Source organism: Lolium rigidum, chromosome 7, assembly GCF_022539505.1.
Source record: "Lolium rigidum isolate FL_2022 chromosome 7, APGP_CSIRO_Lrig_0.1, whole genome shotgun sequence".
Taxonomy (NCBI): domain Eukaryota; kingdom Viridiplantae; phylum Streptophyta; class Magnoliopsida; order Poales; family Poaceae; genus Lolium; species Lolium rigidum.
The window spans coordinates 280619505-280631884 of NC_061514.1; the positions used below are offsets into that span (position 1 = coordinate 280619505).

Genomic DNA, 12380 nt, shown 5'->3' on the forward strand with positions numbered 1-12380 from the left:
CTAAGTTCTGAGGACATCAAATATGATCTCCATGAACATATTGCTCTTGCTACTTGGAGAGACCCATCTAAGTTCAAATCAATAGGGAACCAAAGAGGCAATTCGAGTGCTCCAAAGGGTGTTGGTCCAAGATTGAGGACTTGCCACAATTATGGTAACCAAAACCACTTCATTGCCGAATGCCCTTATGAAAATAGATAAGATCATTGTGGGAAGCTCATTTCCAAGGACAAGTCAACGGCCCCTCACAAGAAGACCTTTGTCAAGATACGAGCATCTAAAGCTTCTCTATCCCGCTTCTGCTCTACCAAATTAAGCCGCCGGAGGGATCTTGCCTTCTGGAGTTTCATTCAAGACGTGTTACAGCACTAATAGAAGTGCACTTAAGCATCATTATGCCTTCGCTCTTCAAATGGTTATTGACTATTCAAACTAAAATATGAAAAGAAAAGATATGCTAGTTTCATATAGATAAGGAATTACTTGATCTGGAAAGACTGGAAACTTTTGACCAATTTCCATGCCTATTTGTTGTCGAATCGAATCATCTGATAAATGTGGTAGTAGAGCATTGAGCCGTATGCGGAGTTGTTGTGAAGATGCCTATCAAATGTCAACTCATTTGTTAATTTTTCCCATAAACTAATTTTCATTAAGGTAAATTTAAATTTAGCCAGCATACAATACTATGATTCTCCTTTTGATGAATGCAGCTCCACAATTCTTCCATCTTAGAGAGCATCTTCTGCCACGCCTCCCACTTCTTCGATTCCAAGCCTTCCCGTTGGTTTGGCCTACACACAATACCAGCTTTCTTGTATACATCTAGACGTACAAGTGACTTCACACAAATGTAGGATTGCATGTTGTCAGGTTTGCGGGGGCTGAAATCTAACAGCTTCGCCATCTTAAGCACTTTACTCGTGACGTTCTCCGCAAGCAACTCATACGAATATAGGTTACCGTCACGACATTGCGTCAACAACTTTTCACCATGAGCCAAACTTGGTCCCGGAATGTAATCTGTTGCCAGAATATTATACTTCTGGCTCCACCTTTGCTCCGCTTTATTGTCAAGTGTCCAGATCTGCAGCTCACCAACAAGCCTTGTCGGCTGAGAAGGATGAGTTTGAGCAGTTGCTATACTTATCTTCCCATTAATTTCTCTGATCCAATACCGACGAGGACCACCAGAAGCACAATCTTCAGGTACTGATGCTGGTAGTTGTATCCGTGCAAAACTTTCTTTACCGAGATCAAAAGACATAACAGCATGATGCCAGTTAGCTGCCATATCTTCAGTTAGCCAATACATTGTTCCATCAACGTTGATTGAACCAGAGTTTCTCACACAGTTCAAGCTTAAGTCTTCTGGAGTTCTGATATCTTTCCATGTCTCATCGCCAAGTTTATAAACTTGAATGAACTTGAATCTGTCTTTATTCTCAGGGTGATCCTCAACACAATCACGAAGAAAGTGTGTAATCTTGTATTCTTTTGTCAATGGGTGAAATCCAAAGCTATATGACGAGAAGTGGTCACCCTTGAGATTCTTTACAGGTTTCTCCAGATGCAAGCATTCACCAGTTGCAAGGTTAGCTATCTTGATTGACGATGTCTTTGTGTATAAGCCAAGAAGTCCATTGCATGAACCAAAAAGAATATCATCAGGCCTAACCACTGGTACTGCATATGTCGACTGTGACCATGCTTCATCAATCAGGATAGCGTCACTAGGGTGGCGTTCGCCTGCAATAGATTCTTTTCCGAAGAATAGGAGGGCAAAACGGGACGCATGCTTGAGGTGTAATGTGACAAACTGGGGCTCCCGGATCAAGTTTCGCCAGGGTTTGCTGACACCAACACACATCAATAAAGTGCTCACTGGAAGCCTCAAGAATACCCGCTCGATGAGGTCTCTTGGGAGACAGTTTATGAGGCATTCCTCGTTTCTTTGCTTCTTCGAACTGACTTTCTCAGAAACCATAGTGAACCCAATGCAGCAAGGCAGCCTTTAAATTAGCAATTCCTGATTTTCCGGTTGACCAATCTCCCTAGTACTAGGTTTTTCTGCAAAGACAGATTAAAAATATTATGGGGCTGATTAAAGTAACTTGTGGGCGAAAAAAATCAAGAAGCAAGTTTGACATATTTAGGTTCTTTTTATTTTTGCGATTTGGAAAAATTTAGGTTCTGTCTTCCAAGAATTGGTAAACGAAGAAATAAGTCGTGGGTGCACAACAAATGCAGAGTCAGGCATGGCATTTCTATTGACAAATAATGGTGAAATTTTATGTCTAAACATCCGTAAATAAAACAAAGTACCTCACCGCAAAATTCTAGCAATGCACCAAAATGGCACCCCGCAGGAATTAAAAGTGTGCGTTAGTGCATCGACCAAACAGCTTAGAAACAGTTTACACCAAACTTTAGACAAATAAACAAAAAATAATAATTTGGGGTTACAAAGGCATGCAAATCCGGATCAGCCGGTAAAAATACACCATTGACCGCGAATGCTGGCTGCAAACAGTAGAAAATAATCATCTTTTGTACGTTAATTCAGTGACTGACAGTAATACAGAAATGTCTAAGCAGTATACTCGAACTGTGGGATAACAAGTTGTTGCTTGCGAGGCAAAACCAACAAAGGAACAAGCTGGCATGAACAAATGGACGATATATGACAAATTTTGCCGAAACATTTTTGAGGAGAAAAAGGAGGGGAGAAGGGCGGGGGGTCCAGAGCTTACCGACGCCGACTCGAACTGCAAGCCACCACGACCCCAAGCCCCCCTTCACTCCGTTGATAGCTTCGTCTTCTCGCTGCACTTCGCGCGCGCGAATCCTCGCGTTCTCAGCAGAGGCCCCTCACCCGCCGGCCGCCGGCCGCCGGCCGCCGTCCGGTCTGTGACTAGGGTTAAGCAGGTTGAAGCGAAAAATTGGGGATTGTGATTCGAGGGTTCACACGGGCTGTCGATCCACGACGAGGGCGTGATGGTAGCAGCCCGTGGCCCAGCAAGAAACCCACGACGACCTTCACCAAGGAAACAGAAGAGGTGATTTCTGTTTTTCTTTTCTTGTTCACTTATTATTTTTTTATCTTTACTGTTTGTTAGGAGAATTTTGTAACCAATGTTTGAAATATGCATATGAGTTCAGGAGACGTGGTGCGTTCAAAGAGCAAGAAAGAGACAGAACATGAGGTGCTCCTCGCATCGCTCCTAGTGGGGGTGTAAATGGATAGGATAATTTTCGCACCGAAATCGGCGCGGAATCCGTTTTAGGGTATCCATATCTAATTTTAAAGGATCCGGTGGATAAGGATATCCGATTCCGAAGTGGTGCTCCAGATATGGTATAGGATACGGTATAGCAAATAGCATGCGAATATGGATTATCTGAAATTTTATTAGGATAATCTGAAGGTCTAAAACCGGATAATCTGATTTTTTTAGTCAAAAGCAAAGGCCAATCTTGAAAGGTTAGTAATTATTAAGTTACCAAATTCATTTGGCGAGTATGTATATATCTAAATTTTCTAACAATGCTTGAATTTTAGGGTATTATGTCTCGTTTTCTTAACTTTACAAAACTAAAAGTTTAAAGCTCTCTCAAGATTTGCAAGAACTATAACTATCTACCGATGAGAGCATATATCCGATTACTTTTATTTCCGGTTCGAGTCCGCTCCATTTCCGATTCAAATCCGCACACTGATATATCCGCATTCGAATCCGAAATCGATGAATATCCACTCTGATCCGAATTCGAGAAAAAATATATGGTAGAGGATATGGTATGAGCAAAATCCGATCCGATCCGTTTACACCCCTACTCCCCATGCAACACCGGGAGCCAGCCCTAGCCGCGCCGCCAGCATTAACTATCCAAATAGTACGTCCACTTTAACGATCCAAATGTAGTATTCATCTCTGCCAAGAATTTTTTTATTTGAATGCAAAAATTATCATAGATGTACATATCTTTTGGACCTCAAATAGTAATAAAATAAAATATTAGTTATTCTTTGGTGTACATATCTGATATCAACATCTTATATTTTTAACATAAAAAATATCAACATCTGAAGATTTGTATATGTATACGATTACATACAGCTACATATACAATCACTCATATAATGTATTGCAAATAGCATTATGATTAGTCTACAGACTGAAGATGGATAAATGTATTTCATGTCCAAATGATGTTTTACTTTCTCCCTCCGTCTCAGTTCATAGGACTTACATGTATCTATATGTCGTAAATTTAACGTTGATAATGCAACATGTGTATTACCAAATATATATCACTATAAAGTTTAGATGTTCTACTTTCTAATGATATAATTTTTATATTATACAGATAATATTATATTGGCCAAATTGATAACCTAGAGATACGCGCAAGCCCATTCACTAAATAAAATGACGCCCTCCCATTACTCTGCTAGTTTGCCATAACAATTTGTGCACTTTTTATTTAGCATATAAGTTGGGAATATTTTAGTAGTCTAGACTACTAGTTTTACGAAATAAACATATTATTTTGCATTCTCCTACAGTGTTTAGATGCAGTGAATTGGGCTCAAAATTTGGGAATTGGAATTAGGACCCATAATTTTACCGTTTGGATGTGTGTTGAATTATTGCCACAGAAACATAACCGAATTCCAGCCCACTCCGTCCGAAACGTTTTTCTCTAGGGAACAATTTGGAGGCTTGACCCCGGAAATGGTGAATGGAACCTGGGTGCGCGCGCACCCATTTATGAAAAGTTCAAAAAATGCTATTTAAAAATTTCCAAAAAATGTGAAGTAAAATTTTGCATGTAGATATTATGTTGATACTTACTCATGTGTGTTTTCACGGAAAAATACCATTGTGTGTGACCTACACAAAAATGACAAAATGCAAATTCCTATTCCTGTGAATAGTACAATTCCTGTTCACTATTCCCATTTGGACATTTTGTCATTTTTATGCAGGCCACACACAATGGTATTTTTCCGTGAAAACACACACGAGTAAGTATCAACATAATATCTACATGCAAAATTTTACTTCACATTTTTTGGAAACTTTTAAATAGCAATTTTTTGAACTCTTCGTAAATGGGTGCGCGCGCACCCAGGTTCCATTCCTCCGGGTCGGGCTTGACCCTCCCTATTAGCATGGAATCGCTACCTCCGCTACCCCTTCGCATATGCAGTCGCCCGAGACACGAAGCGCTGCCGCTCGACTCCCTGCATTGTGGCGACGTCTCTCCGACGGCGGTAAGGGCATCTCCAACGCGGCGATCTAAATAGATGTTGGGCCTGTTCGTTTTAGGTCGTTTGAGTGGCTGCGTGGACACGCGGACAGTTCGCGTCCGCGTGTCAGTTTGGGTCGCACGCTGCACCCAACACGCAGATGCATTGTATATGTGAAAAACAACAAAAAACGAAAACAATTAAACCTAACCATATTTCATTAAACATATGCCCTATTTTGGGAAAATTTATAAATATGCCCTATTTTGGGTAAATTTAAACTACCAAAAGAAAAACCCTCTATATGGGCTTTAAACTTAAAAACAAAAAAGCGGACGAGGTGGCCGCTGGTGCGCCGCCTAGTCCCCGTGGGCCTCGTTGCCGTCGACAATGTCCCCGGGCGGCAACATAAATACACATTGGAACAAATTAAAATATTTGTGATAAAAAATAATTGTTCTACAGTGGAAGTCATTTATTGGTACGAATAGATGGCATAATTACTTTAGTTTATTTGAAGAGAAATTAATTTGCATATTCATATTGTAGAACAGACTAGAACAAGTGGTAACAAGAACTAGCAAACTGTAGCGGAAAGGGAAAACAATAATAAATTAAATGAAATGTAAATCTTTACCTGATCCTGTATAACACTATGGATCATACTACTGATGCTGCCGAGTGCCTGAGTCACACCCTGTACATAGCTTAACTTTATTAATTTGGCATTTAGGACAGTCGTGGATGATATGTCTAGTAAATGTAAGCACGCTATAGTACTCCCTCTGATTCATATTAAGTGTCACTGATTTAGTACAACTTCAATATGGATCGGAAGGAGTACTATACCTTGGAAATATCCGCATAATTGATATTGCTACTTGTTAGTAAATGTAAACACACTATAGTACTACCTTGACAATCTCCACATGCTTGTTGATACGAGCATGTAAAGCTTCTAAATCCCGCTTTTGCTCTACCAAATTAAGCCGCCGGAGGGATCTTGGCTGCTGGAGTTTCGTTCAAGACATGTGTTACAACACTAATTCAAATGCACTTAAGCATCATTATGCCTTCACTCTTCAAATGGTTATTGACTATTCAAATTAAATATGAAATGAAAAGGTATGCTAGCTTCATATAGATAAGGAATTACTTGATCTGGAAAGACTGGAAACTTTTGACCAATTTTCATGCCTATTTGTTGTCGAATCGAATCATCTGATACATGTGGTAGTAGACCATTGAGCTGTATGCGGAGTTGTTGTAAAGATGCCTATCAAATGTCAACTCATTTGTTAATTTTTTCCATAAAATAATTTTCATTAAGGTAAGTTCAAATTTAGCCAGCATACAATACTCTCATGCTCCTTTTGATGAACACGGCTCCACAATTCTTCCATCTTAGAGATCATCTGCTGCCACGCCTTCCACTTCTCCAATTCCCAGTCATCCTGTTGATTTGGCCTACACACAATGCCAGCTTTCTTGTATACATCTAAACGTACAAGTGACTTCACACAAATGTAGGATTGCATGTTATCAGGTTTGTGGGGGCTGAAATCTAACAGCTTCGCCATCTTAAGCACTTTACTCATGACGTTCTCCGCAAGCAATTCATACGAATATAGGTTACCGTCACAGCATTGCATCAACAACTTTTCCCCATGAGCCAAATTTGGTCCCGGGATGTAATCTATTGCTTGCATATTGTATTTCTGGCTCCACCTTTGCTCCGCTTTATTGTCAAGTGTCCAGATCTGCAGCTCACCAACAAGTCTTCTGGGCTGAGAAGGATAAGTTTGAGCAGTTGCTATACTTACCTTCCCATCAATTTCTCTTATCCAATACCGACGAGGACCACCAGAAGCACAATCTTCAGGTACTGATGCTGGCAGTTGTATCCGTGCAAAACTTTCTTTACCAAGATCAAAAGACATAACAGCATGCTGCCAGTTAGCTGTCATATCTTCAGTTAGCCAATACATTGTTCCATCAACATTGATTGTACCAGAGTTTCTCACACAGTTCAAGCTTAAGCCTTCTGGAGTTCTGATATCTTTCCATGTCTCATCACCAAGTTTATAAACTTGAATGAAATTGAATCTGTCTTTGTTCTGGGGGCAAACCTCAACACAATCACCAAGAAAGTGTGTAATCTTGTATTCTTTTGTCGGTGGGTGAAATCCAAAGCTATAAAACGAGAAGTGGTCACCCTTGAGATTCTTTACAGGTTTCTCCAGACGCAAGCATTCACCAGTTGCAAGGTTAGCTATCTTGATTGACGATGTCTTTGTGTATAAGCCAAGAAGCCCATTGCATGAACCAAAAAGGATATCATCAGGCCCAACCACTGGCACTGCATATGTCGACTGTGACCACTTGTATTTCACTATCTCTTCGCCGAACTAGTGCACCTATTTGGTGTGTTGGGGACACAAGAGACTTCTTGCTTTGTGGTTGCAGGGTTGCATGAGAGGGATATCTTTGACCTCTTCCTCCCTGAGATCGATAAACCTTGGGTAATCCACTTAAGGGAAACTTGCTGCTGTTCTACAAACCTCTGCTCTTGGAGGCCCAACACTGTCTACAGGAAAGGAGGGGGAACGTAGACATCAAGGACATCTTGGATGACCCCATCGAGTTCGATGAGGTTGCGCAAAGCCAACACGACACCTTTGCTCGCAGAGGGAGATCGACTTCTATTGCTTCTGAGCTGAACTTCGTGGTAATGGATTCTCTCACTAACTAGTACATCATCTAGATTGCCATGTGCTCGCTTAAATTGTGTATGCTATGTTTGTCACAGCGGTCGGAGATCCAAAGAACAGCTGACGAGTTAGAGATTATGTGGGACCAGAGCGGGAGAGATGAAAAGCCTGTCGGACCGTTGCGGAATTTCATTAAGGTATGATCACCAACTTTGAATGTACGCTATTATGTTCTGGTGGCTTTGTAACCATGAGTTCCATGACGCAGAACACTGCACGAAAGATGCGGCGGTTAGCCAACTTGCTAGGTTGCCGCGAAGGCGAAATTCCTACATCCTCCTTGATGTCTACGGGTGCTTCTATTCTTGTAGACAGTGTTGGGCCTCCAAGAGCAGAGGTTTGTAGAACAGCAGCAAGTTTCCCTTAAGTGGATCACCCAAGGTTTATCGAACTCAGGGAGGAAGAGGTCAAAGATATCCCTCTCATGCAACCCTGCAACCACAAAGCAAGAAGTCTCTTGTGTCCCCAACACACCTGATAGGTGCACTAGTTCGGCGAAGAGATAGTGAAATACAAGTGGTATGAATGAATATGAGCAGTAGTAACGGCGCTAGAAAAGTGCTTGCTGGCGTGCAGTTGATGGTAGTAATATTGCAGGAAGTAAAGATGCGATAGAAACAAGTAAACAAGCAGCGATAGCGATATTTAGGAACAAGGCCTAGGGATCATACTTTCACTAGTGGACACTCTCAACATTGATCACATAACAGAATAAATAGATAGATGCTAGACTCTACACCCTCTTGTTGGATGATGAACACCACTAACTGTGTAGGATTACACGAACCCTCAATGCCGGAGTTAACAAGCTCCACAATATTCAATGTTCATATTTAAATAACCTTAGAGTGCATAACAGATCAACATAACCAAACCAAGTACTAACATAGCATGCACACTGTCACCTTCACACTACGAAAGGAGGAATATATCACATCAATACTATCATAACAATAGTTAACTTCATAATCTACAAGAGATCACAATCATAGCCTACGCCAAGTAGTACACGATGCACACACTATCACCATTACACCGTGCAGGAGGAATAAACTACTTTAATAACATCACTAGAGTAGCACACAAATATATTGTGATACAAAACACATTGCAATCATAAAGAGATATAAATAAGCACTTCACTATGCCATTCATAACAACGAATAAGTATTCGTGAAATATAGCCTAAGAGATCCACACGGTGCACACACTCGTCACCTTTACACACGTGGGACAAGGAGTCTCCGGAGATCACATAAGGAAAACCCACTTGACTAGCATAATGACATCTAGATTACAAGCATCATCATATGAATCTCAATCATGTAAGGCAGCTCATGAGATTATTGTATTGAAGCACATAGGAGAGAGATTAACCACATAGCTACCGGTACAGCCCCGAGCCTCGATGGAGAACTACTCCCTCCTCATGGGAGACAGCAGCGTTGATGGAGATGGCGGTGCTGTCGATGGAGAAGCCTTCCGGGGGCACTTCCCCGTCCCGGCGGCGTGCCGGAACAGAGACTCCTGTCCCCCAGATCTTGGCTTCGCGATGGCGGCGGCTCTGGAAGGTTTCTCGTACCGTGGCTTTTTCGTCCCGAAGTTTTAGGTCAGGGACCCTTATATAGGTGAAGAGGCGGAGTCGGAGGGTCGACGAGGCGGTGTCACAGTAGGGCGGCGCGGCCAAGGCCTGGGCCGCGCCAGCCTATCATCTGGTGGGCCTGTGGCCCCCCTCTGGCGACTCTCGGGTGTTCTGGAAGCTTCGTGGAAAAATAGGATGCTGGACATTGATTTCGTCCGATTCCGAGAATATTTCTTTACTAGGATTTCTGAAACCAAAAACAGCAGAAAACAGCAACTGGCCCTTCGGCATCTTGTCAATAGGTTAGTTCCGGAAAACGCATAATAATGACATAAAGTATGCATAAAACATGTAGATATCATCAATAATGTGGCATGAAACATAAGAAATTATCGATACGTCGGAGACGTATCACTCCTCTTCTCCAGAGCGGGAGGTATGGACTATTTTGTTGCTATCAAACATGTTCTTACTAATTTCAACTTTTGTAATCTCATGTGTTCTTGTTTGTGAAGATTCCTGACGACGAGGAAATTCTGAGTCAAAGCATACCTCCAAGCAAGCCCCACGGTCATCTTACCAGTTGAAGCCAAGGGGTAACACTCCAAACCGGTACACTCCGAAAGATTATGTCAACCGAGGAAAGAAGGTTGTCATTGAGGAGGATGAGGGGCCGCCGCGGAGATCATCTTTGTCGAGGATGAGGAACGACGAGCCGTTATCTTCAGAGGAGGAGGAGCAGGAGGAGCAGCAGGAGCAGCAGCAACAAGAGCCACGGTAGCGGACGAAGAGGATGGCCGTCCGGAAGCAGCCCGTGAGGACGACACGTCGAGGACGATACTAGGATTTGCTCCGTGTTGTTGTGAACTCTATCTTCATAAGTATCGAGTTGTGAACCCTATGTCATTTCGATCCATGTCTGTAATGCTACTTGTTGTTTGAATCTACTTGCTACGATGTGAGCTATGAAATGTTATATGTGTATGTTCTGAAATTGCTACTTGTTGTGTCCAATGTTGTACTCAAAACTGTTGGAGTTTGGTAGGATTTTTCAGGTTTTTAACACAAGTCAATGTGTGGCGCCCTTCACAGTGGCGCCACACTGCACTGTGTGGCGCCCGCGGCATCGACGCCACACATGCCAACGTATATCAACTATTGGGTCGAAAACATCCAGGGGCTCCGGACGATAAGTCCTTAGCCGTTTTGGCGAGGCTCTTTGTGTGGCGCCCGTGGCATCGGCGCCACACATGCTAGTGTGGCGCCCGTGGCATCGGCGCCACACATATAGCCTCGCCAAAACGACTAAGTTCCAGACGAATTGTCTCACAGTATGTTTTGGGCAATTACAAGGGCATGTGTGACGCCGTTGGGAGGGGCGCCACACATGCTGCCACGTCGGATGGGCGCACCAGCTCAGCGTCGAGGGCGCCACGTCGTCTGGGAGCGTGGCGCCGTCAAGAGGGGCGCCACACTGCCATGTGTGGCGCCGATGGAAAGGGCGCCACACAAAAGGGTTAGATGGGTGAAATAGTTTCGCCGGAGGGTCAGTCTGTGCTTTCTTTAACTTTTGGGTTATTTTTGTGCAAATCGCCTACTCTAAATCACACACTAGAGCTTGGGACCGAAACCATCCTTTCTCTCCCCACCGCCTGATGCCGGTCAAAAAGTTGCCCCAACAGATTAGTCACGCCTTTCTCGCTGATTTCATTGCAGTACTGAGCTATTAACCGCCGCTGTGCTATGCGAACTGCGTGCTTTTCCTTTGCCAGCCACACCATATATACCTCCAAGAGATAGAGATAGACACACAGATACAGATCTCGATCGATCGCCATGGCCGCACCAGCATTCCTCCTGTTCCTCATGCTCGCTCTCGCCGGAGCAGTTGCTGATGCCAAAGACGACGGACCTGCACTCATCGTCGTCAATCTTCATGGCCACGCCCCTGTTGACGGCAAGACCTCCGTGGGCATGCAGACCCACGACCTCTCGCTGCCCGGCTTCACCAACGGCAGGGGCGACTGGCAAGCCTTCCCTGGCCACGAGCACCTGTTCGCACCTGTTCGCCACGTCCACGCCCCTCCCGTTCGGCGACAGCTACGAGGAGCTCATCGGCGGCCTCGCGAACCTGCCGGACGTGCCGCTGGGGCGGGATGCCATGCAGCACGCGGCCCGGGTGATGTTCGCCTACGACCCGGCCACCACCGCCGACCACCAGCCGCTCAAGCGGGCGCTGGCGTCGCTCAAGGTGATGTTATCCGAGGCCCAGCGGCTGCAGCCCATCCACGAGACCGTCAGCAGCGGATGGGAGAGCGGAGCCCGCGTGAAGGCCGAGCACCTGCCCTACATCGAGCACTGGGACACCATGTCCTACGAGATCCTCCGCGCGAACCGGACGGGCAAGTGGGGCGGGCCCTTCACCGGCATGCTGGAGAAGAGCGCCAACATCCGCAGCGAGGAGGAGGCCCTCGCCGTGGTTAAGGTGCTGCTGAATCCCAGCTTCGAGCGAGTGCTCATGGCTCACGCCACCAGGATCAACTAGCTTGGACCTTGGAGTGAACATGCAGGCATGCATCATTGCATCTGCTTTAGATTTTAGATAGATTCTGCTCCTGCCATATTGATCTCGAGTCCATGTGTCTTTTCCTTCATGTTGTCAGTTAATTACACTTTTTCCAATTAGCTAATCATCCTGTTGGATTCTGTATGCGCTTTCAGCTTACTTGCATCAATATGTCTGAGCCCCGAATTAATCTCTAGTTCAGTC

At 44.1% G+C, this 12380-nt stretch overlaps 2 protein-coding genes and 1 pseudogene across 2 annotated transcripts; 1 reads left to right on the forward strand and 2 right to left on the reverse strand.

Moving 5' to 3' along the window:
* Positions 1-245: 245 nt before the first annotated feature.
* LOC124672825 (F-box protein At3g07870-like) lies at positions 246-2867 on the reverse strand. Its single transcript, XM_047208991.1, has 4 exons — positions 2754-2867; positions 683-2070; positions 484-603; positions 246-338 (listed from the first exon to the last, which is right to left on the reverse strand). Exons 2-4 carry the CDS (start codon positions 1985-1987, stop codon positions 246-248), a joined length of 1518 nt encoding a protein of 505 aa, XP_047064947.1. The 5' UTR covers positions 1988-2070; positions 2754-2867.
* A 2967-nt stretch (positions 2868-5834) lies between these two features.
* LOC124672826 lies at positions 5835-11448 on the reverse strand. The gene is made up of 5 exons (XM_047208993.1): positions 11398-11448; positions 6613-7638; positions 6414-6533; positions 6172-6267; positions 5835-5954 (listed from the first exon to the last, which is right to left on the reverse strand). The coding sequence occupies exons 1-5, from the start codon at positions 11446-11448 to the stop codon at positions 5835-5837; spliced, it is 1413 nt and encodes a 470-aa protein (XP_047064949.1).
* Positions 11447-12155, forward strand: LOC124672827 (annotated as a pseudogene).
* The last annotated feature ends 225 nt before the right edge of the window (positions 12156-12380 follow it).

What these genes read in the sequence shown, in the direction of transcription:
- LOC124672825 (XM_047208991.1), bottom strand. Translation starts at nt 1,987, where the DNA reads ATGGTTTCTGAGAAAGTCAGTTCGAAGAAGCAAAGAAACGAGGAATGC. An exon ending in AAAAGGAGAATCATAGTATT is followed by an intron (nt 604 to 682) that starts GTATGCTGGCTA and finishes GACATTTGATAG; the next exon opens with GCATCTTCACAACAACTCCG. An exon ending in TTCCAGTCTTTCCAGATCAA is followed by an intron (nt 339 to 483) that starts GTAATTCCTTAT and finishes ATGAAACTCCAG; the next exon opens with AAGGCAAGATCCCTCCGGCG.
- LOC124672826 (XM_047208993.1), bottom strand. Translation starts at nt 11,448, where the DNA reads ATGGCGATCGATCGAGATCTGTATCTGTGTGTCTATCTCTATCTCTTG. An exon ending in TTCCAGTCTTTCCAGATCAA is followed by an intron (nt 6,268 to 6,413) that starts GTAATTCCTTAT and finishes ACGAAACTCCAG; the next exon opens with CAGCCAAGATCCCTCCGGCG. An exon ending in AGCATGTGGAGATTGTCAAG is followed by an intron (nt 5,955 to 6,171) that starts GTAGTACTATAG and finishes AGCTATGTACAG; the next exon opens with GGTGTGACTCAGGCACTCGG.